The sequence below is a fragment of the Phoxinus phoxinus genome (assembly GCF_949152265.1).
Source record: "Phoxinus phoxinus genome assembly, chromosome: 16".
Taxonomy (NCBI): domain Eukaryota; kingdom Metazoa; phylum Chordata; class Actinopteri; order Cypriniformes; family Leuciscidae; genus Phoxinus; species Phoxinus phoxinus.
In genome coordinates, this window is record NC_136891.1 from 11,519,846 (window position 1) to 11,543,615 (window position 23,770).

At 36.7% G+C, this 23,770-nt stretch overlaps 4 protein-coding genes across 6 annotated transcripts; 3 read left to right on the forward strand and 1 right to left on the reverse strand.

Annotated features, from left to right (window-relative positions):
- Positions 1–44: 44 nt before the first annotated feature.
- On the reverse strand, positions 45–1,553 carry LOC307012368 (14 kDa phosphohistidine phosphatase). The gene is made up of 3 exons (XM_079638924.1): positions 1,051–1,553; positions 543–667; positions 45–272 (listed from the first exon to the last, which is right to left on the reverse strand). The coding sequence occupies exons 1-3, from the start codon at positions 1,190–1,192 to the stop codon at positions 192–194; spliced, it is 348 nt and encodes a 115-aa protein (XP_079495050.1). The 5' UTR covers positions 1,193–1,553; the 3' UTR covers positions 45–191.
- Positions 1,554–3,105: 1,552 nt separating this feature from the next.
- Positions 3,106–9,059, forward strand: sele (selectin E). Of its 2 annotated transcripts, none has more exons than XM_079638913.1 (20): positions 3,106–3,244; positions 3,336–3,393; positions 3,482–3,868; positions 3,992–4,102; positions 4,194–4,385; positions 4,478–4,669; positions 4,775–4,963; positions 5,056–5,247; positions 5,353–5,541; positions 5,634–5,825; positions 5,931–6,119; positions 6,212–6,403; positions 6,509–6,697; positions 6,790–6,981; positions 7,245–7,421; positions 7,664–7,843; positions 7,943–8,059; positions 8,189–8,210; positions 8,349–8,419; positions 8,502–9,059. In XM_079638913.1, the coding sequence occupies exons 1-19, from the start codon at positions 3,242–3,244 to the stop codon at positions 8,404–8,406; spliced, it is 3,021 nt and encodes a 1,006-aa protein (XP_079495039.1). In that variant the 5' UTR covers positions 3,106–3,241; the 3' UTR covers positions 8,407–8,419; positions 8,502–9,059. The 2 variants fall into 2 exon arrangements, with proteins under 2 accessions (XP_079495039.1, XP_079495040.1); XM_079638914.1 differs by having other exon boundaries at positions 7,667–7,843; positions 8,502–8,812.
- Positions 9,060–10,444: 1,385 nt separating this feature from the next.
- Positions 10,445–14,047, forward strand: LOC307012366 (L-selectin). Its single transcript, XM_079638921.1, has 9 exons — positions 10,445–10,609; positions 11,035–11,098; positions 11,192–11,560; positions 11,707–11,814; positions 12,024–12,209; positions 12,317–12,496; positions 13,438–13,515; positions 13,631–13,652; positions 13,742–14,047. The coding sequence occupies exons 1-9, from the start codon at positions 10,550–10,552 to the stop codon at positions 13,815–13,817; spliced, it is 1,143 nt and encodes a 380-aa protein (XP_079495047.1). The 5' UTR covers positions 10,445–10,549; the 3' UTR covers positions 13,818–14,047.
- A 107-nt stretch (positions 14,048–14,154) lies between these two features.
- On the forward strand, positions 14,155–23,770 carry selp (selectin P). Of its 2 annotated transcripts, XM_079638916.1 has the most exons (16): positions 14,155–14,243; positions 14,480–14,546; positions 14,692–15,060; positions 15,285–15,392; positions 15,475–15,660; positions 16,267–16,455; positions 16,810–16,995; positions 17,089–17,274; positions 17,451–17,639; positions 17,824–18,009; positions 19,131–19,316; positions 19,530–19,715; positions 19,935–20,120; positions 20,769–20,972; positions 22,655–22,777; positions 23,623–23,770. In XM_079638916.1, exons 2-16 carry the CDS (start codon positions 14,480–14,482, stop codon positions 23,685–23,687), a joined length of 2,616 nt encoding a protein of 871 aa, XP_079495042.1. In that variant the 5' UTR covers positions 14,155–14,243; the 3' UTR covers positions 23,688–23,770. The 2 variants fall into 2 exon arrangements, with proteins under 2 accessions (XP_079495042.1, XP_079495043.1); XM_079638917.1 differs by lacking the exons at positions 14,155–14,243; positions 14,480–14,546 and having other exon boundaries at positions 14,889–15,025; positions 23,623–23,768.

Sequence of the window (23,770 nt, forward strand, 5' to 3'; positions counted from 1 at the left end):
TAGACCTCGATATTAAGGTTAATGATAAAGTTAAACTTTGACACTGTAGTGAACAATTATTTAATTTGCATCCAAATAAAAATGAGATATAACATTTTTTTTGTAAAACATTTTTGAGAGTTTTACATTTGTTGTATTTTTACAAAAATGTACATTTTCACTAAAGGTTCATGGCCATGGATTTGAGTCTTCTATTCCATAGTGATTTCATAGTCTTTAAAGACAGATTTGAGCTTTTCCACAGTGACAGCATGGTCAGCCTTCCCATATCCCTAGAAAAAGAAAAGATATGTGAGACCAACTCTTTAAAGCAGGCTTAAAAGCAACATCTGGTTATTTGAAAGGCCCCCAAATATTCATGCCCAAAAAGAAGACTACACTTATTGATGCACTGAGATTTGTTCACTAATATCTGAATAGTAGGCCTACTTCTACCGTGGGTGTCTCTATGAAACACTATTGTGTGTGCCTGTGTAACCCCTGTTGTAACCGTAACTTATGTCATCATTTTAAGTAGTTGTTATAATGGTTATGTGTGTTACCGTAGACTCTCCAAACACCCGAAGTTTCTTGTCTGTGTTATTGTGCTCAATCTTGCCACCTCCAAGACAATTACACTCCAGTCCCAAGGCCTCCATAGCAGGATTCACTTTTTCAAATATGTGAACTGAATAAAATAAATAATGAGAAGAAGAGTCAAAATCATTCCAGCAATACTACCCATGATAATGTTTATTTTGAGATCTCGTAAAGTCTCGTGAGCATGTCAACAGTTTTTGTATTCAACTAAACATTAATATAGCTATTAGGCTACTATAACTTCTTAACAAATTAGCATCTCAATCAATCCACAGAATCAATTCAATGTTACCTGTCAAACATTTATACCAATATTTTTATGTTGACAGATATTTTTTCCTCAATGCCCATAAACAGAGAAGAACAGAGTGGATGTTACCAGCATTTATAAATAGCTGTCTGAAAAGGATAAAGTGACTTGCTGGCTTGCATTCAATACATTCAGGCTGTTGCACTAGCGTGCACACTTACTGTGGTACTCCGCCGTTTTAGTTCCCCTCACTATCACTTTATGCTCAGTTCCACCTTTAACCTTTATGTTCACTAATATGTATTTAAACTGTCCCTCTGGATCAATCTCGACATCGGGCACTTTGCTCAGAGCGTCTGCCATCTTCGCTGACGCTGTGGCAGCTGCTGCAGACAGGGCAAGCGAACCTTATCACGCCACACACTACAAACCGGAAGTACACAACAAAAATAACACGAGGATTTGTTTTTAAAATAAATAATATGGTAATGCAAAAAAATGTAAAGTATATGTCTTTTTAAAAATATGGCTAAACAGTTTGTAAGGAGCAGAAATTACTGAAAGGTGTAATTAATATATAGACAGTTATTTGGCAGATCTGGTTTTACATGCATCTCAAACTTGGAAGAAAAAAAAAGACTAGTTCGTCGTGTATCATTGTGCACGTTATCTCGCTTTGACCACCCCTTCCTTTCTGAACTGCGGACTTTCCCTCTCAACCGCCACCAGCAAGCAAGTTTGTCTGCTGTGCTTCGTATAGCACATTTTTCCATGTTGTTCATCTAGAGGCAAATATAGCCTATTAGCTGACTTTTAAAAATAAAAAAGGTTAATCCATTAAAAGATGAATTCAAGTAAATAATTATTTATTTATTCATTCATTCATTCATTCATTGTGAATGAATTCACAATCATTGACCATTAAGTTGTTTGCTGCATGTCCCTCGGCTTTGACGTCATATCAAAAACATTTGGCCCCAAAACGATACTTTTTTTCAATATACAATACAGCTAGAAGTGTCCGCGAAGATCACGTTCGAAAAGAAAACAGAAAAGGCAAGGCAAAGGTAAATATCACAACAATATTTTGTGTTGGTGTGGGCCATTTTCATGTCAGGCTGTAATTGTTAAATTAAGCGTTTAATAATAGTAAAGGGAAAATCATTTCTACTGGTCCAAGAGTCCCGTTAGTTGAAAAAATCAATTTTAATTAATTCATTCTACATTCTCTAATTCAGTCTCGTGTGTGAATAGGCCTAGCCTAGCTAACCAATTAATCCGCACATAAAAATAATTAAATCATCCTCAATTTGAGTATGTTTGTATGAACTTAATATTAGATAAAGTTATCACATATTATTTTGACACGCAATTTATTTACTTTTCTGTTCTTTGCTCGCACTAGTCATTTTCTGGTGCCCTGCCCTCATTACAGCTATTTCTGTAATACGGAAGCGGGTACAACACGTGTGCAAACACACTTAACGTGGCATCCGAGAAGGGTCAAGGTCTCACAGAAATGAACAAAAACAAACGTCAAAACGAGAAACCTACTACAATAACAGCTTTTAAACAAAGCACATTTTTAAACACAGCTTTAGCCTATTTCAACCAATTTGTCTCACACAGTACTGATTCCTTTCTTACTTTTGAATTTAATTCAATTTAATTGTAAATATTTTATGGAAGTTCTTATGTCATATTTATGTGACCTATACTTTACTGAGAGTAGCCTAGTGTATAAAAATGACCATTTACTGAATTTCAATGGAAGAAACAGTGAAGGTGCCAAATGATTACTGGCAACATGACAATTCCTATCATGCCCCTCTCGACCCATATTGTCTCTCTCTTTCCTTTATAAGAAGAGATGAATATAGTCACAGGAAATCTCCCTGCTTATTACTTGTTCACACCAAAAGTGAAAGTCGGAATTGTTTTTTTAAAAAGTTGCATATGCAGTTGATTGATTTGAAACAAATGGACAATATGCATTAGTAAAATGTCAGATTAATACATAATAATTTGTCAAATAAAAAGAAAGTGTTAATTCCATTTCTAAATATTAAAATATGCAGTCATCCTGCTGTGGCTGTATTAGTCCAAAAGCACTACATTTTCTGAGAGGTCACTTCTTCACACTCTCCACCTTGAGAGAGTTAAACTCCCCCCTAAAAAAATGTAAGTGAAAGCAATTTCCTCCTTGATCAGTGTCAGAGAGGGGTATTTCCAGAGACAGGAATTCCACTGGCTGATTTCACAAGTGGATCCGGGAAGGGAAGTCCTGAACCATAGCTGAGCTCCTATATAAATGCCCCAACACAGTGATTCCCAGACTAGAATCTCAAATCAGAAGACCTAGGAGACGACAGTCAACAGGACCATTTCATATCTGTACTGATATCACTGAAAATGGTATGTAAAGCATTTAAAATATGCATTTCTATTATTTTAGTATCAATTAATATTATGTTCATCCAAATGATATAGTTCTTTAATTTTGCAGGGCGTTTACGACAAAGTACCTTTCCACTTTTTTGCTTCCCTTGTTCTTATATCTTCAGGTAAGAAAGTAAACCATTCTAGTGTGTAAAGAGTAAATACAACCTGTAAACATAGTTAATTAAAAGTTGCAATGGTTTAATTCTGCAGTGCTAAACATATGGAGAGGCACTGAAGGCTGGTCATACCATCCCTCCCACTTCAAAATGAACTGGGAACATGCCAGACAGTGGTGCAGGCAGAACTACACTGACATGGTGGCCATCCAGAACAAAGAGGAGATCTCTCACCTCAACAACATACTTCCAAAAGTCGATGGATATTACTGGATTGGCATTCGTAAAATTGATGGCAGGTGGACCTGGGTGGGAACTAACAAGACACTTACCAAGGAAGCTGAGAACTGGGCAGATAAGGAGCCCAATAACGGAAGGAATAATGAAGACTGTGTGGAAATATATATTAAAAGAAATGTAGATGAAGGCAAATGGAATGATGAATCGTGCTTAAAGAAGAAGACTGCACTGTGCTACACGGGTAGGTAGCATTTATGCATTTATAAGGTGTTCTAACCAATGCATTTTCAATTGAAATGAAAAAAGAGGAGTTATTCTGATGTTTTTGTTGTATAAATGTAATCATGCACCTTTTCTCCCTCAGCATCCTGCAAGGATGACTCTTGTGTTAGTGGTCAAGGAGAATGTGTAGAAACCATAAACAGTCATACATGCGCATGCTTTAAAGGATTCTATGGAGAACGTTGTGAAACCGGTGGGTAAAAATTCTCTACGTACTGCTGACTGTATCTGTGTTGACATTGAACAGTGAAATGTAATTATATTGCCTTTTTTCTGCTTTTCAGTTGTCAAATGCAAACCAAATGAAATCACACCTGCAGGTCATGCTAGTGTCCAGTGCGTTCATCCCAATGGAAATTTCTCATATAACTCTCAGTGTAAATACTCCTGTGAGGAGGGTTATGAACTAAAGGGATCCAGTACAACAAGATGCACTTCTACAACAGAGTGGTCAAGCAAACCACCAACCTGTGAACGTGAGTTTAATTTACACTAGGGAACATTTACAGATTCTGTTAAAAACTGCTAAAATTCATTATCTTTGAAATGTCTGTGAATCTTTTTGCAGTTGTTCAATGTCCAGAGCTGATCAAACCACAGGAAGGTGATATGCGGTGTAATAATCCGATGGGCCGATTTAGCTACCGATCCACCTGTGAGTTTGTTTGTAAAGAAGGATATAAGCTGCGGGACAACAGCTCCTCTACACTGTTCTGTGGAGCAATGGGACGCTGGAATGATTCAAAACCCACTTGTGAAAGTAAGAAGGGTCATGTTTTTACATAATGTTTAGTTGCAGGTCTGTTCTAAGTTCTTTGAAACTAGGCACAAGAGTTTAATCATGGTCCTGTTTTTTGTTTTTCAGTTGTAAAATGCAAATCGGAGGACCTCACGCCACCAGATCATGCTAGCGTCCAGTGCTCTGATCCTACCGATTTCTCATATAACTCTCAGTGTAAATACTCCTGTGAGGAGGGTTATGAACTAAAGGGATCCAGTACAACAAGATGCACTTCTACAACAGAGTGGTCAAGCAAACCACCAACATGTGAACGTGAGTTTAATTTACACTAGAGAACATTTACAGATGCTGTTCAAAACTCCCTAAACTAATTTTCTTTGAAATGTCTGTGAATCTTTTTGCAGCTGTTCAATGTCCAGAGCTGATCGAACCACAGGAAGGTGATATGCGGTGTAATAATCCGATGGGCCGATTTAGCTACCGATCCACCTGTGAGTTTGTTTGTAAAGAAGGATATAAGCTGCGAGACAACAGCTCCTCTACACTGTTCTGTGGAGCAACGGGACGCTGGAATGATTCAAACCCCACTTGTGGAAGTAAGAAGGGTCATGTTTTTACATCATGTTTAGTTGCAGGTCTGTTCTAAGTTCTTTGAAACTAGGCACAAGAGTTTAATCATGGTCCTGTTTTTTGTTTTTCAGTTGTAAAATGCAAATCGGAGGACCTCACGCCACCAGATCATGCTAGCGTCCAGTGCTCTGATCCTACCGATTTCTCATATAACTCTCAGTGTAAATACTCGTGTGAGGAGGGTTATGAACTAAAGGGCTCCAGTACAACAAGATGCACTTCTACAACAGAGTGGTCAAGCAAACCACCAACATGTGAACGTGAGTTTAATTTACACTAGAGAACATTTACAGATGCTGTTTAAAACTCCCTAAACTAATTTTCTTTGAAATGTCTGTGAATCTTTTTGCAGTTGTTCAATGTCCAGAGCTGATCGAACCACAAGAAGGTGATATGCGGTGTAATAATCCGATGGGCCGATTCAGCTACCGATCCACCTGTGAGTTTGTATGTAAAGAAGGATATAAGCTGCGAGACAACAGCTCCTCTACACTGTTCTGTGGAGCAACGGGACGCTGGAATGATTCAAACCCCACTTGTGGAAGTAAGAAGGGTCATGTTTTTACATAATGTTTAGTTGCAGGTCTGTTCTAAGTTCTTTGAAACTAGGCACAAGAGTTTAATCATGGTCCTGTTTTTTGTTTTTCAGTTGTAAAATGCAAATCGGAGGACCTCAAGCTACCAGATCATGCTAGCGTCCAGTGCTCTGATCCTACCGATTTCTCATATAACTCTCAGTGTAAATACTCCTGTGAGGAGGGTTATGAACTAAAGGGATCCAGTACAACAAGATGCACTTCTACAACAGAGTGGTCAAGCAAACCACCAACCTGTGAACGTGAGTTTAATTTACACTAGGGAACATTTACAGATTCGGTTAAAAACTGCTAAAATTCATTATCTTTGAAATGTCTGTGAATCTTTTTGCAGTTGTTCAATGTCCAGAGCTGATCAAACCACAGGAAGGTGATATGCGGTGTAATAATCCGATGGGCCGATTCAGCTACCGATCCACCTGTGAGTTTGTATGTAAAGAAGGATATAAGCTGCGAGACAACAGCTCCTCTACACTGTTCTGTGGAGCAATGGGACGCTGGAATGATTCAAAACCCACTTGTGAAAGTAAGAAGGGTCATGTTTTTACATAATGTTTAGTTGCAGGTCTGCTCTTAGTTCTTTGAAACTAGGCACAAGAGTTTAATCATGGTCCTGTTTTTTGTTTTTCAGTTGTAAAATGCAAATCGGAGGACCTCACGCCACCAGATCATGCCAGCGTCCAGTGCTCTGATCCTACCGATTTCTCATATAACTCTCAGTGTAAATACTCATGTGAGGAGGGTTATGAACTAAAGGGCTCCAGTACAACCAGATGCACTTCTACAACAGAGTGGTCAAGCAAACCACCAACCTGTGAACGTGAGTTTAATTTACACTAGGGAACATTTACAGATTCTGTTAAAAACTGCTAAAATTCATTATCTTTGAAATGTCTGTGAATCTTTTTGCAGTTGTTCAATGTCCAGAGCTGATTAAACCACAGGAAGGTGAAATGCGGTGTAATCATCCGATGGGCCGATTTAGCTACCGATCCACCTGTGAGTTTGTTTGTAAAGAAGGATATAAGCTGCGAGACAACAGCTCCTCTACACTGTTCTGTGGAGCAACGGGACGCTGGAATGATTCACATCCCACTTGTGGAAGTAAGAAGGGTCGGGATCAGTGTTGTTTTAGTATTCTTATAGCTTTTATTTTTTGTATTTTAGTTACACTTTTTGTAATTTTGTTATGTGCTTTTTGTCATTTTTATTTGTTGTTGTAAATATTACTGCTTAGTTTTAATTACATTTTTCTTTACAAGTTATTAAGCTGAAAACATGAATGGAATGTATGTTGTGCAAGGCAAAACACATCAGATATATATTTACAAATGCTTATTAGAAAAACTTTTTTTCTTACCACTCAGTTCATCACTGCCCAGCTCTTGACAGCCCTGTCAATGGAGAGCTGAGCTGTACTTCAAGCTTTAGTTATGGGAGCAAATGCAGCTTCAGTTGTGTGGAAGGATTCCTCCTCCAGGGGGGTTCAGAGATCAGCTGTACAAAAATGGCAAAGTGGAGTCAGGAACCACCTCACTGTGAAGGTAATAAACAAACTGCTGTCTCATTTGTGGATTTACACACTGTAGAAAAAGACATGATCCATCATGACAGCATATGTTTTTACATTACTTCAGCTAATCAAAATAATTTAAACTTTATTTTTAAGTTATACGAGATTCAAATAATTTTTTAAGTCAGTTTAAAGTAATATTAATTGAAATTACTTTAAATTTACTTAGTTTATTTTACTTAAAAATTAAAAAAGGCATTTTTATCTCTGTAGCAGTAGTCTGTCCACAACTTCCTGAGCCAATCAACGGGCATATGAACTGCTCGTCTGAAGATCCCACCTTCGGCACCGTCTGCACCTTCAGTTGTCTCGACGGCCACCAACTTATCAGCGATGAGATAATGACGTGCAACCTCAATGGGAGCTGGTCAGGGGAAGTGGCATTGTGTCAAGGTAAACAGCAAGCAATGATTGTTGTGGGATGCAGATATGTCATTTCAGTGATGAAGTGAGAAAGACATTTTACAGCTTTCCTTTTATCTGTATTTTCAGTTCGTCCTGATCCTTCTGCATCACTTTTCAAAGCGACAGAAGTGACTCTTGTGGCTGCTATCAGCACCTCCAGTCTGTTCTTAGTCTACTGGATACTGAAGAGACTGAGGAGTAAAGGTGAGCTTTTTTAAATTGCTACATGCGATGATCCCATATTTAGTTAACTAGAATATGTTCTTCCATATAATTATTTAATAATATACCCACAATTAACTAAAATGCTAATTTATGTCTTTTTGTTTTCAGCTAACAAGTTTGACCTGAACAGGTGAGATATGGCTTATTTAGCAATTATATCCTTTTTTCTTACATTATTACTGTTGTTACTTATCAATTTATTGCATTTGGTTTAGCCATATTGGACTATATCCTGTTTAACTCTGCTTTTGTCTATATTAACTTTTAGTACCTCGGATATTGAGGATCCACCACAGGTTTATAAGAGTGTTGACAGTCTCATATAATCTCAAACTACAGGTGAGCATATATTCCTCATGCACATAATACAGGCCAGTATTGCTAATGATAGTGAAAACTAATTCAACCTTCCTTTTCACAGGAATCTATCACTGCTGCATCGCTGGACAGGAAAATTCATATCATTCCATTTCCAAATGATTTGACACTTTTAATGTGATAAGATATTATTTATACTCAATCTAATGGGCATTACCATTTTATCAGGCAACAGTCCTAATTGAATGTGATTTCTACTTCCCAATGGAAGCTTTTATTATAAACTGTACTTGACTGAACATATTGTTCTGAACGGTTTAAATATTTTATTATATATGTTATTAATGTACACTATTTTTTGTACTATTTATTGTTCCAAAAAAAGTATTGGTCAAATTAAACTATTTGAAAGTCAAACTTTGTTGGTTTACATTTACATGACATCATGACTTGGGTTTTTCAATTCCCTTTCCCCTTTCAGATGAGTGCCTAAATCTTCTCTAAAGCATATGTCATTAGCATATAAAGCATTATCATTTTACAATATAAAAGTATAAATAAACTTTCAATGTGATTGATCATTCCATTTGTAGAACGATTAGCAGAATATTTGAATCTTAAAGAGATTGTTCACTATAAAATTAAAATGAAGTCATAATTTACTCACCCTGGTGTTGTTTTAATGTAGTATGCTTTTCTTTCTGTTCTTAATATGTCCTGCTCTCCTCTCGCTTGTCCATATAATGGCAGTAGGCCTAGTATAGCAACCAGCATCAAACCTTTTTAAAAAGACCCAGAAGTATCACAGAATGATCCCATTCCGTATATTACAAGTGTTCTGGGGTATATGATAGAGTTTGGTGAAAAACAAACCGAAATGTAATGTATTATTTAACTAAATTCTTGACCTTACAAATTAGTCTTCTCTGTGCACGGCTGCAGCACGACGTGCTCGTTTGTGAGACTATTAGCACTATTCACTCCATCTCACCCAGAAAAAGCACACAAGTTGTGAGAAATCAAGATGAACAAAAACATAACATGAAATACAACCCAAGCATCTTCTTCTCTGAAATGAATATATCCGTTGTGTTTGTCGTAACAAGTTATCGTGTTCACAATGATCTGTCAGACTTACATCAGACAAATAGAGTTCCAGTGATGTTTTACTCAGTGACGAAAGTACAAGTGTAGGCTACTTTTTTTGTTAATCTTGATTTCTCACAATTTGAAGGTTATGCTTTTTCTTTTTCGGAGTGAACCGCAACGCTAATAGTCTCACGAACATTGTGCAGCTGTGCAGAGAAGACCAACGGCCATGGTCAAGAATTTCACTTAATAATAGGCCTACATTACATTTTGGTTAGTTTTTCACTAAACCCTTCCTGGGATCATTCTGTGATATGCTGGCCGCTATTCACTAGATGAGCGCAAGTGGGATTTAAAAAAAAAACAATTCACCTTTTGTGGTCCATGAAAGAAAGAAAGAAAGGCATAGGTTATGGCATTAGAACATCACCAGGGTGAGTAAATGATGACATAATTTTCATTTTAGGGTGAACTATCCCTTTAACACCTAAATAAAGGTTGGAATTTAAGTCACTGCACCTCTTTATCTTTCCTCACCTAAGTGCATAAATCCAATAGCATTGTGAGTGCAGTGAAAGGTTTTGTTTAAATAACCCGGGTCATGTTCATCTGGTCGTTTCCTGTGACTGTGTCCTTCCCTGAAGCTGCGTAATATCAGGGAGTGTATGTTTGTTATATAATATATATTTTTAGTTAGTTTATACCTTACAGTGGTTAAAGTGTCGCTTGAAATGTACCTTATTTTATTATTTTAATTATTTTTTTAAATGAAGTATGTTGTTCGATTATCAAAATCATCGAATCATTTTGTTCATCTCAGCACCATTCTGTTTGTGCAAGAGATGATTTTATAAAAAGATAAATGAACATATAAAAGATGACCAGTCATTTCCAGAAAGTGGCATTGTTTTATTCTCATGTTACATAATGTTTATTCACTCAAACCTGAGAAGAAAACATCCTGCAATTTAATGCGAACGACTGATATATATGGTGGGAAAACCCACTTTGCTTACAGAGCAAAAGAGACTTTATGTGAGAACAGACTGTTGAAAAGCAACTATGAACAGAATTTCTCTAACGACAAGTGATTCAGTCGAAAGGAGTCGAAAGAAGACCACGGTATGTATCTAATATGAGTCTTTGCATTTTATTGTAAGCTTTTTGGTTTAATAAAAACTTTTTTTTACTGCATTTATATGCGCAATTTGTCACCTTTGGCTTTTGGCTGGCTTGATCTGCCTCAATGACACCATTATATGAGAACTGAACTGAGCTGGACGATGACATTATTGTTTTCTCCAGAGACTATATATATATAAATGAACTAAATTAATAACTTTTTTACAACAAAAATGAAACATCACTGAACATGACTTACTTAAGCTGGACTACGCTATTTTCTCAGATCTGCTGTACAGCAGAAACAAACTCTGCTGCATTATTTTCCTGTTATCACTGTAAAGCTGCTTGGAAACAATCTGTATTGTAAAAAGCGCTATATAAATAAAGGTGAATTGAATTAAGTGGTTGTTTTTGTTGTTTAGACTGGAGGTGTTGTGAAGCTTAGAGCTATATCTGTGCACATAGGAGTTTTCTGGCTTATACTGGGTAAGTGTATTCTACATTTCATCAACCTTGAAGAATAAAATAAACGGTTGAGAAACAGATTTAACTTGAACTTTTCATTTCCAAACATTACAGTCAGTGTTGAAGGATGGACGTATCACTCAGATAACACGACAATGACCTGGAATGAGACACGGGAGTGGTGTCAAAAACAGTACACAGACATTGTAGTGATTCACAATGAAAATGTAACACATTTCCTTAAAGAACATTTGGGAAGTAGATCACTGACTCCTTACTACTGGATTGGACTCACAAAGATCAATGGCAATTGGACGTGGGTTGCCAATGGACAGATCATGACCTATCAAAACTGGGCACACAATGAGCCCAATGCTCCTCTGGTTGATGAAAACTGTGTGGAAATGTACAGGAACACAGTCAACAATGGCAAGTGGAATGATGACCGCTGCAATATAAAAAAGTATCCTGTGTGTCACAAAGGTAAGGATGCTGAGTTAGTTTTTCAATTTTTCAATTTAATTTATTTCCAGTTAGAGCACTATAGTCTATAAGACATCTGAGAGAAACATTGAGTTATTAACAGTCCAGAAAGGATGTTTCTTATAAATCTATATATTTTCTTTCAGCACAATGTCTAAACAATTCATGCATTAATAATGGGCTCTGCAAAGAACAAGTCAACAACTTCACCTGTGTATGTAAGCCAGGTTTCTCTGGGGCACGGTGTGAAACAGGTCAGAACAAACCGTATTTGAACAAATGTAAAGTGGTGAAATATCTATCTATGAAGTGAAATATATATTATAATTTAAATTAGTGGGGGGAAAACAATGTTAAATGGATAAAACTGTAGGCTATGTAATCCTGAATATATTACGAAAATCTTTACTTACGACATTCCTTAAACATGTCATTCTCTCTCTCTCTCTCTCTCTCTCTCCAGTCGTGTCATGTGAGCAACTATCCGCACCGGTGCATGGCTGGATGAAATGCTCCGGTCTGTATGGGAATCATTCCCTCAACTCAAACTGTAAATTTTCCTGTGCTGGTGGTTATAAGCTGAGTGGCACAGCTGAGCTCAAATGCAATTCCTCAGGTGCATGGAACGCACCTCCACCTTCATGTGCAGGTACAATATACTGTATATTTCAATAGGAGGATTCAGTGTTTGCACTGATTTATCTCTTAATAGATATCAATATATGCATGCACGATTGAGTTGTCTTCCGCTTGCAGTGGAGTGTTTTCCCCTTCTGTTGTTTGGTGGTGGAATGATGAACTGCACTGAAGGACATGACAGCTTCAGATCTGCCTGTAGACTACAGTGTCCACCTGGACGTTTGCTTCTGGGCTTTACTGAGTTCACCTGCAGAGCTGATGGCATGTGGGAGTCTTTCTTTCCATTGATGTGTGCAAGTAAGGAGTTCGCACTTTTCAGTTGTGTCCCACAGATAAGGGGTATAATGAGACCATGCTGGTCTGTGAAATTTTTTAACAATTTAATTTGAAAAGATTTTGGTTATTTACTGCATTTAAAAATTCATATCCATTCATAAAATCATATCCAATAAATATTCACCCTACCAACCAGGGTCAATTTTCTATATTCCAAATCATGAATATGCAGCCTTGGAAATAACCAATTTTTTTTTTTTTAATTGTTACTAAACTCACTAAAGTCCCAAAAGGCTTTTTTTAGCGGCAGTGCCATGTAGAATAATAATTTTTTGGTTTCCTTAAGAATATTTCTGTCAAAGTTCTTACATTACATTTTTTCTTAGTGTGAAGAACATTTTAATAATCTGAAGAACCTTTTAAAACATATTTTGTGTAATGGAAAGGTTCAATGGATGTTAAAGGTTCTTTATGGAACCATCAATGGCAATATGGAAACTTTATTTTCTAATATTTATTTTTACCCTAAGCCTCTATTTCAACCACATTAGAGTATTTTTTCATATTTATTTAATATGTATTATAATATAGCCTATTTATAATCTGAATACATAACTGATTTAATTCTGAATCATTCACACAAACATTTTCTCTTTCAAAAACCAACTGTTACATTTAAAATATTTTGAGGTTCTAATGAACATTATTCTATGATGTATGAACCCAATGGTCAAAAATATGATTAAATTAACCCTTTTTTTTCTTTCTTTTTTTTACACACTAACATAATAAAAATGTTGCTTTCCTTTCCTTAATAAAATTAATCATTTCCAAATGCACACTCTTAACTTTATTATTTTTTAAAGGGAAGAAATGTCAGGGAACAAAAAAAATGAATCAACAGTAGTTATTACATTTGTATATAAAAATAATACTTACAATCTTGTTATATTTTTTCACAGGTCTTGTCCATTTTCAAATTGCTCTTTTGGCATCTGTTGTCATCTCAGTGTTTTGTGGCTGTTTTTGCTGCAGAAAGAGTGAGTATAGTGTGAAGTTTTGAAGGATGTATCAAATATTAAAGAAATTATTCCAAAGAGAAATAAATTAATATTTTTTAAATGTTTTCTTTTTCCTTTTTAAATTTGGTTGTAGATAAAAAGGCAGTGAGATTGCGGTAAATTTAGTTTACTTTAAATTTTTAAATTTTTACTTACAATTTTTCACTGATTTAGATTACAATTAACCATAAATGTTTTCTTGCAGAACTCAACAGGAAATGCTGAATCCAGCATTTGAAGCTGAACACACACCACTTGATGGACCTCTATGTTCAGCATAAAGATGTCTGACAATAACTGGATTGATATTAGATTTTTTAATTGTCAAATCTTCTTCAGTTCATTCGTATTTTTGGTACTTTGTATGTGAAAAAAACCAAAATAAAGTCAATTATCCCATTGTTATCTTTTGCTCAAAAATGCTTGATGTTGTTTATTGTAGCTGTAAAAAAAAAAAAAAAACATTATGTAGTGTGAGCTATATGACATTAAAACTATTTAATATCTGGTATATAACAATAGTAGCGTACACTGTTGTGTTGTAACTTTTCCTTCAATGGCAGCACTATTACACAATTTCCCATCACAGTTCTCATGCAATGCAACTGTCTGAATATTGGCAAATCATATTGGCCAGCAATTTCGTATGCATTAAACTGTGAACGTCCTCTCAGAATTCCTCAAAAGAAACTGCAGTTGCAGAAAGGGTAAGATGAACCTTCTGCTTTACTTTATTTATATATTTAGAGTATTTTCGCATTTCGTCAAACCAAATGCTTTTTAGAGTAATATTTTTATATTCATACCCCAAAAACTAAAAATAAATAAATAGCAGATAAAATAATCAATAGCATTTGGATCTTTAGACCCTTTGGTTTGATGACATGCATAAATGAGAACACAAATATTGTCTTAATAAACATGCATTTCTCACATCCTTCAGATGGTTTTGTGGGTGAATATTAGACTATTTTCTGGATGTCTTGTCCTTATAACTGGAATTTATAATGGTATGTTCTCATTTAATCTATTTCTAATCAACATGTTTCTTAAATAGATAATAAGCTACAAAGTTTCAAAGTATATTGAACAAAATAGCGAATTAAAACTTTGTATATAAACTACATATTAATGCAACTAAACTGTGTTTATCAGTCAAGGCCTGGACATACCATTACAACATAGACACTGATGTGGACTGGACAAAAGCTCGTCAGTGGTGTCAAAAGAATTTCACTGATATGGTGGCCATCCAAAACCAGGCAGAAGTTGCATACCTTAACCAAATTCTACCCTTACATCCGACATACTACTGGATTGGCATTAGGAGGATTGAAGGCCAATGGACGTGGGTTGGGACCAAAAAGCACTTGGTCCCTGAAGCAGCAAACTGGGCGAAAAATGAACCAAATAACCAGGGAACTGGAGAAGACTGTGTAGAGATCTACATTAAGAGGCAAAAAGACACAGCCAAGTGGAATGATGAGAGGTGCAGCAAAAAGAAAGCAGCTCTCTGTTATTTAGGTGAACACAGATAACATAAAATATTGATTTAAGTTTAAAAATGAATTCAAGAAAAGCTGCTCGATCAGATCAAATCCTTTGTATGAATATGCAGTTTGTCTGGAGAGATTATGATTTGCTCTTTAATGCACATTATAGGTGCTGTAAAATAAGTGTATAATGTATATTTCTGATTGAAACCTCAGCACTCATTTGTTGTCATTACACCTGCTTTTTCTGTGTAGCCTCTTGTTCAGATAAATCCTGCAGTGAGCATGCGGAGTGCGTGGAGACTATTGGGAACTACAAATGTCAATGCGACAACGGTTTTATGGGCCCGCGCTGTGAGGAAGGTTCTGTAGAATCAAGAAGTTCAAATATCTTCATTGTTTGTTTGTGCATTTTGTCACTAAGTTATCATTTTCACTTTTGCAGTTGTCCAGTGCTGGCCAGTTAAAAGTCCACAGGAAGGTTTTGTAAAGTGTGATGGTGACTTTGGAGCATTTTATTTTAACTCGTCATGCCAGTTCCAATGTGCCACAGGGTTCAAGCTGGAGGGGGAACAAAGGCTACGCTGCCTGGCGTCTGGGCAGTGGGATAACGCACTTCCTGTTTGTCAGGGTATGGAACAAAATACATTGCCAATTATGAGTTCATACCAAGGACGATAACGATAAACGTCCATAAATATATTATATACTAGCCAGAGGTGGACAAAGTAGCCTACACAACTTCCTTACTTGAGAGAAAGTACAGATGTCTTATCCAAATATTACTCCGTTACAGGTAAAAGTTGTAAAGACCGATTTTTACTTAAGTAAAAGTAGCCTACAGAAGTACTCGTTTTTAAAAGTACTTAAGTATCAAAAGTAAATGTAAAATTTACATATACATATAAAAAGTCATATACCCCACAAGCTATGACTTTTTAAACATTTTTTTATTTTTTTTTAATATAATTATATTAGTTATAAATAACATGCTCTCAAACTACAGACTTCACTATTCATCTATCATAACATCACTGAGATATCCTGCAGAACAATATTCTCTTGAACACTTGTTTACTAATATCTGAAAATTATAGCACTTATCATGTAATCCTCTTCTCTTCAAATACGTCGCTGGTGTCCATGCTGGTGTCAGCTTCTCCATATATATTTGTCAACGTAGTGCATAGGAACAGTAAAAATGTATCTTGACTTTCTATAATGGTTATTATTACAGTTGTCCAGTGTCTGCCGATCATTGATCCCCCTGGTGGTTGGAGTATGAACTGCACTGATCCCCTTTCCACCAATAGCTTCAACTCTAGCTGTGAGTTCAAGTGTGAGGAGGGATTTGTGCTCGAAGGCTCAAATACAACTTGGTGTGATCACACTGGACACTGGACACACAAAACCCCCACCTGCACAGGTACACCCATTTGTACATCTGCAGAACATTGCTCAGTGTATCACCAGGCAGTTGCATGGTTCATACAAGTGCACTGAATATGCATGATGACATGATTTAACAAAAGGATTTTTTTTATCATCTAAAAACCCACAAGCTTTTAATAGTTCAAAAAGTGCTGAAAGCAAAGGTTGTGCACTTCCTTTTCCTTCTCGTGAAACATTTTAATGTTAGGCAACACAGACGCACCCTAGTGCACGTTCTATAAAAAATTACACAATAACAGTGTTATAAAGAAAAGAGGTGATTAAGGTGTTTTTGCGTTTGAACAGATATGGTTAATAATTTAATCGATGTGTTCTGCATTTGTTGCAGTGGTGACCTGTAATCCCATTCTGGCCCCTGCAAAGAGTCATCTGACATGTGATGATCCATTCGGTAACTTCTCTTATAGTTCTTTTTGCAATGTTTCCTGTGATGTGGGATACAAACTTAGAGGAAAAGCCACACTCACCTGTCTGAGTGACGGCAACTGGTCAGCCGCCACACCTGCATGTGAAGGTGGGTTTTTGAAGCATGATTTCTCATGGAATCCATATGCTCTTCAGAATCTTTTGAGTCTACAATCTGTCTTTCCTGTTTTGTTTTTGGTAGTTGTAAAGTGTGACCCACTGAAGCCCAGCCCACATGGCTCCCTGCAATGTTATGATCCTATGGAGGAGTTTGCTTATGGCTCCACTTGTTGGGTAAAATGTGACTTTGGTTTTGTCAGCAATGGTACAAATTCCACTCACTGTACCACACATGGGAAATGGAGTCGCATCCTGCCTGTTTGCCATGGTAACCTGCTTATTAAACAACACACACACACACACACACACACACACACACACACACACACACACACACACACACACACACACACACACACACACACACACACACTATATATATTATATATATATGCTGTAGGTCCAACAGATTCACTTTATGAGTTGCTTCTGATTTTCCCACAGCTATACAGTGTCCACCTCTCTTTAATGCACCAAGTTATGGAAGTATGAGCTGCATACACCCCCTCTCCAACAATAGCTATAACTCCAGCTGTGAGTTCAAGTGTGAAGAGGGTTTTGTGCTTAAAGGTACAGATTCCACTCTCTGTGACCATACTGGGCACTGGACACACAGTACACCCATTTGTACAGGTTTGTCAACAGTTCATATAATTATAGTTGACCTAATACCATTATAATACCATATAACTACTGTATATGAAATTATATTCACTCTTAGAAGAAATGGTTCTATAAGGCACTTCATATATAGAACCTTTTAGGGGTTCCCATCATATATTAAATATATTTTTTTTATCTCATTAAAAAAATTAAGCTGTGGCTTGTGACCCTCTTGTGGTCCCTGCACAGAGTCACCTGACCTGTGCTGATCCATTGGGAAAGTTCTCTTTTCGTTCTTCTTGCAATGCTACTTGTGAGGAGGGATACGCACTAAGAGGAGAATCCACACTCACCTGTCTGAGTGACGGAAACTGGTCAGCACCAACTCCTGAATGTGAAGGTAGGTTTAAATCAATTTTAATAAAACATACATTCATTCTTCATTTTAAATCCTTACATTTTTGTTTTAAATGATAGCACCATGAAATTCATGTTATGTTATGAAATTGAGTGATTTAACTGATGGTTCTAATAGTACGGAGACACTAAAGTGAAACTACATGAACCGGAAACTATAATGATGACAAGGTATCAAAAAAAAAGTACAGAACAAAATATAAAATGGACCATTTTTAAATAAAATGGCAGGCAAATCATTCATTATAAATAAATACAGAGCACGATAACACAAACTTAAGTGACATAAATTACAAAGGTAGAACAAGTTTACTGTCTTAATGTTTAAGCTAGTCTCAGACTAAAATGCATGTTTGAGATATTTTAACTGAAAGCAACAAGATGCACACCAGTAATGTTTTTTTTCTAGGGCATGTTTATAAAAGCTACTTAAAAGTCCTAATTGAACTAAGGCCTAATCCTGGTTTAATCTAAGCCCTGTCTGCGAAACCAGACCTCAGAGTTCTTAGAAGATAAAATAGTTTGGATGTACTGTAAGATAAGGGATTAATAATAAAGTCCTCATTATTTTTTAAGAAGCCAAACAGTCCATCCTTAAAGAACAGAGAGAACCCCAAAAGCACATGGCAATTGATAAACAGAATTAAATCCAAAATCAGTATTTTGCGTGCGCAAAATAATTTTTATAGTTCATATGTTCAAGTTGTCAGTCACAGTATGTTTGAATTTTTTTGTCATGTGCAAGCTAAAGTGTGTGTGTGTGTGTGTGTGTGTGTGTGTGTGTGTGTGTGTGTGTGTGTGTGTGTGTGTGTGTGTGTGTGTGTGTGTGTGTGTGTAATATAGGCCTAAATAAAACACCAATTATTATTTGTAAAGATAAAAAATATAATATATAGTTAATTATCCCTACATTACTAGATGGCTTCTGTAAATAGTTATTACTGGACAAATCTGTGTGGATTTGCTAATAAATCCACATGGACTAAAACAGAATATATATTGTCCTGTTGCAGCTAATAAAAGTAATCAACAGAGCAACACCACACATTCAAAATGATGAAATATATAAATACATGCTCTCATGCCGTTTTATTATCTTTTCAGTTATAAGATGTGATGCTCTGGAGTCTTTTCAGCATGGCATTGTGCGGTGTCAGGACCGCTTGGACAACTTCAGCTATGGCTCCTTGTGCTGGCTGGAGTGTGAAGCTGGATTTACTCTGAACGGAAGTAATTCCACTTACTGCACATCAAAAGGGAAATGGAGTCAAGACCTTCCTGTTTGTCAAGGTTACCAAACACTCTTGATACTCTGTGATTGTTAAATAGGAAGGTTATTGAGGGAGTTTAATGGGTCTCCAAGAGGTCTAGATCTGACAAAAGTTTATAAGTTATTTGTATTGCCACCTTCTCCAGTCCTGTCCTATCGAACAAAAATGTAGCACTGACATCTTCAATTTAAGTCATGCTTTATCATATATCTTTTGATTCTCTGTCCAATAGCACGGCAGTGCAGCCTCTTAATCGACCCTTCTCATGGTACTGTAACCTGCACGCATCCTCACGGGCAGTTCAGCTTCGGTACAGTGTGTGAAGCGAGCTGTCAGGCAGGCTTCAAACTGCATGGCACACCCCGAATGGAGTGCTTGGAGATGGGGAAGTGGACAGACACCCCACCCTTCTGCTTGGGTAATCACTTTTGGGTCTTCCTATTTCACAGCAGGCATCGTGAATCATGATGTGTCCTCTATTGATATTCTGTATTCATCTGTCACCTCATTAAAGCAAAATGAGATTAAATTGACCGACTTGATCTACAGTAAAACTTAATGTCATGAAGTTTGTGACCTAAGGCAGCTGATTATTATGTACGGTATGTTGACGTTTATTTATTATTATTGTCCATAGCTCAACAGTGCCCCCTTTTGACCGCTCAAGAAAATGGCTGGATGAATTGTTCTCATCCTCACTCCCTGTTTAGCTACGGCTCACAATGCTTCTTGGGATGTGAGGCTGGATTTGAAATTACAGGAGAGCCAAGCATGAAGTGCTCTGCTTCTGGGATCTGGAGTCAGTCGATGCCCTCTTGCACTGGTATCTGTACCTCTCGACAAAAATGGAATGTTCCCATTTGGTTTATTTGTCTATTCTTAAAGGATTAGTTCACTTTTAAAGTAAAAATTGTGTCATCATATACTCACCCTCAAGTTGTTTCAAACCTGTATGAATTTCTTTCCTCTGCTGAACACAAAGGAAGATATTTAAAAGAATGTCAGTAACCAGACATTTTTTGGTTCCCATTGACTTCCATAGTAGGAAAAAAATATACTATGGAAGTCAATGGGAACCAAAAACTGTCTGGTTACTGACATTCTTTTAAATATCTTCCTTTGTGTTCAGCAGAGGAAAGAAATTCATACAGGTTTGAAACAACTTGAGGGTGAGTATATGATGACACAATTTTTACTTTAAAAGTGAACTAATCCTTTAACATTAAAGGAACATTCTCTTTAGGTTATATTTTTGTAACCATAAACTAACATTCTCATAATGTTGCAGGGAGTTTTCTTCTTCTTCTGAAAATCTAATAAGAACTACATATTAAGCAAACCAGGCTTCCCCTGTTAAACACTGATGAATATGATCAGGCCATATCATTTAAACTAATCTTAGTAAGATTAATGGGACATGACAAACATTAATCATGAAATGCTTTGCTATCGTTTATCTTTTGAATGGCAGCTGTTCGTTGTGGGCCCCTCTCATTCTCTGAACTTCCTGAACTGGGACCTCTACCCTCAATGAACTGCTCTCACCCACATGGAAACTTCAGCTTTGGATCTCAGTGTTTTTTCCAGTGTGCCAAGAGCCATAAGCTCAATGGAACTAGTCAGCTCATCTGCAATTCCAAAGGGTACTGGACCAACTCTCCACCCAGTTGTGTTGGTAAGGCCAACTCCTCCTAACCTCCTAAACCATTAATTTTGTAGAAAAAATAGGCTACTACATGCACATTACTATCAGCATTACATATTACATTACAAAATGCATAATTACACTGGAAGGCCATTAAAAAATGATAAATAAAAAAAACAAAACAATTTTTGTATGCCCTTCCCTCGCTAATTTTCCTCCGTTTCGTTCACTCGGATGTGCGTCATTGCTTACGTTGCATGAGTGCCTTCTACTGGCGAACACTGGGAGTGTGTTTAAATTTATATTTTCCTTATAAATTTGTTTACACACCATTCTATAGACCTGTATGTTTGCTTGGGCTGTTAAAAAATATGAAATATTATTATATAAATAAATGTATATTAAAAATAAAATATTAAGAAATTCACAAACGAAAATTATAACAATACAATAAACTATCACTGTGTAAAAACAGTCAGCTACAAATATTAAATAACTCCAATATCATACACTAGATTGTGTGGGGTGGGAAATGGAGTGGTGCAGGTATGACGTCACTTTGTAGGCCAACCGGCAGTTAACATCACACTGGTTCCCTTGAGAGAAAAAAACAATAGGATTTTCACATAGGCTTTTGGATTATCGCTTAAAACAAGCTCTGTGTTCAACAAAAGTTTATGATACTTGCACATTTTGTCCATCAAGATCATTTTCACAGATGAACTTTTATGAATTTTGAAGCCTAAATGCAGTTGCCTGTAGTAAAAAGCTAAAGGTAGGCTAATACCACGGTTCCATATAAATCATCACCATTAAGCTTCCGACAACTCTTTAAGTTTTTATCTAAAAACATTTTCCCAGAAGTTAGAATAGTTTATAAGAGCACAATTATAAGCATGACGAGGCTGTAAAAGCAGACTGTGTTTACCTGTTCGGCGTGATGACGTTTACTCTCCTCGACAGCCTCGGTAGTCCCATTTAGCCACAAACCTTATTTCAGTCATTTAACCAAAACCCCATTTAAAAAACAAACAAACATTGACTTCGGGACGATGGAATAGGAAGTGCTAAAATGCTAACTCGCTTCCGTGTTCTGGCCTACAAAGTGATGTCATACCTGCACCACTCTATTAAGCGCGACCTGCTGTGACGTCACAGTTGTGTTGCATTGTGGTCTGCCTAAATATTGAGTAGACTGTCAAAATCGAGGAGTTGAGGGTCTGTCCAAATTAACTTCCCTTGTCTACTTGATCAAGTTAAAGGTGCTCTAAGCGATGTCACGCATTTTTTAGGCCAAACATTTTTTGTCACATACAGCAAATATCTCCTCACTATCCGCTAGCTGTCTGTCTCCTGAACACACTCTAAAAAAACGCGGTCTCTGTAGACACCCCAGGCTCCACAAACAGCAACAAAAACAAACTGGGATAACCCGCACCACAACATAACAAACAGTGTTCCAGCCAATAACCGACAAGAAGGATTTGGGGGTGGGGTTTGGGTTGTTAGTGCGCGGATGAGGAGGAGGGAGGGTCTAGCTAGCCTCCGTTTTGTTTGGCAATAGTTCGAACGTCAACAAGAAGTGACGTCACCCAGGATCGCTTAGAGAACCTTTAAACTCACTTTAAGTAAATATTTTACTTCAAAGGGGTTCGGTAATCAAAAAAGTTAGTGAATCTCTGCATTATAACATACTTATTATGTGCTTTCAGTACGGGAGACGTCAGTGAGTGCCGGCATGCTTATGTATGCAGCTGTGGGCGTTGCTTCTTCAGCTGGACTACTTTTGCTTGGAGGACTAATGTTTTTGTTGATGCGCCAATTCACCAAAAAGGGTAAAAAAAAAAACTGATTGTATGTATAGCTTTAGTAAGTCAATTTAGCTCAGGTTATCGTAATAAGTTAGGCCAATGATGTGTGTTGGTCTATTACAACAAGGACCAATTCAGTAATTTTCAGGGACTATGGAGCTTTAGCACTACAACAAGCTTTTTGAACCGATAGTTCACCTCCAAAAAACTAAAAACTCATGCCATTCCAAACCATGTTCCAAACCTGCATGACTTTCTTTCTTCTGTGGAACATAAAAGAAGATATTTTGTAAAGGTCTTAGTTTTTTTTTTTTTTTTTTTGGTCCATACAATATAGTCATCAATAGCCCCTTTCACACATTAAACCCGTTAAATTACCAGACTTTTCTGTTGAATACACAAATTTGCTGTTCGCACAAGCAATGACGTTCTGTATTTTTACCGGTAAGATACTATTCACACAAAATAATGGTAAAATTTTACCATTAACCGTAAATCTTTCATCCACCTCTTGATGACAAGAAGCGTTTAAGTTTCATTATCTGCCCAGTTTGACCACATTGTTTTTTACTTCTGAGTGACAGGCATAAGGGGATGATCACACAGAATGTGTTTTTGCTCTTTAAACACAATAACCATGATAGTTACTGTATGCAATAGCAACTGCAGAGCTACTGGTAACCAAAACTGTTTGATTACCAACCTTTCTCAAAATATCTTCTTTTGTGTTCTGCAGAAGAAAGTCATACGGGTTTAGAACAACTTGAGGGTTAGTAAATGATGACAGAATTTTTATTTTGGGGTGAACTAACCTTTAACTTGTGTCAGTTGTAACAGTAACTTAACATGCTTTTTCTTGTCCACTGCAGCTCATTACGGTCTGAATGACTCTTCGTGGGAAGGGGAGTTGAACCCAGCATTTGAATTTAATTAAAAGACGAATTTACTCAAATTCTGAGTAAAGTGACCAATATTTTCCATGTTGTTTTGTGCTCGAAAAATAAATGAATATTTGAT

Bases quoted from the DNA above. Each gene is read 5' to 3' on its own strand.
- LOC307012368 (XM_079638924.1), bottom strand. From the start codon at position 1,192: ATGGCAGACGCTCTGAGCAAAGTGCCCGATGTCGAGATTGATCCAGAG. The intron at 668-1,050 runs GTAAGTGTGCAC...TATTTTATTCAG, and splicing joins TAAAACGGCGGAGTACCACA to TTCACATATTTGAAAAAGTG. The intron at 273-542 runs GTAACACACATA...TTCTTTTTCTAG, and splicing joins GGGTGTTTGGAGAGTCTACG to GGATATGGGAAGGCTGACCA.
- sele (XM_079638913.1), top strand. The intron at 4,103-4,193 runs GTGGGTAAAAAT...TCTGCTTTTCAG, and splicing joins TGGAGAACGTTGTGAAACCG to TTGTCAAATGCAAACCAAAT. The intron at 4,386-4,477 runs GTGAGTTTAATT...ATCTTTTTGCAG, and splicing joins CAAACCACCAACCTGTGAAC to TTGTTCAATGTCCAGAGCTG.
- LOC307012366 (XM_079638921.1), top strand. From the start codon at position 10,550: ATGAACAGAATTTCTCTAACGACAAGTGATTCAGTCGAAAGGAGTCGA. The intron at 11,561-11,706 runs GTAAGGATGCTG...ATTTTCTTTCAG, and splicing joins GTATCCTGTGTGTCACAAAG to CACAATGTCTAAACAATTCA. The intron at 13,516-13,630 runs GTGAGTATAGTG...ATTTGGTTGTAG, and splicing joins CTGTTTTTGCTGCAGAAAGA to ATAAAAAGGCAGTGAGATTG.
- selp (XM_079638916.1), top strand. From the start codon at position 14,480: ATGGTTTTGTGGGTGAATATTAGACTATTTTCTGGATGTCTTGTCCTT. The intron at 20,121-20,768 runs GTATCTGTACCT...TTTGAATGGCAG, and splicing joins GTCGATGCCCTCTTGCACTG to CTGTTCGTTGTGGGCCCCTC. The intron at 22,778-23,622 runs GTAAAAAAAAAA...TGTCCACTGCAG, and splicing joins GCGCCAATTCACCAAAAAGG to CTCATTACGGTCTGAATGAC.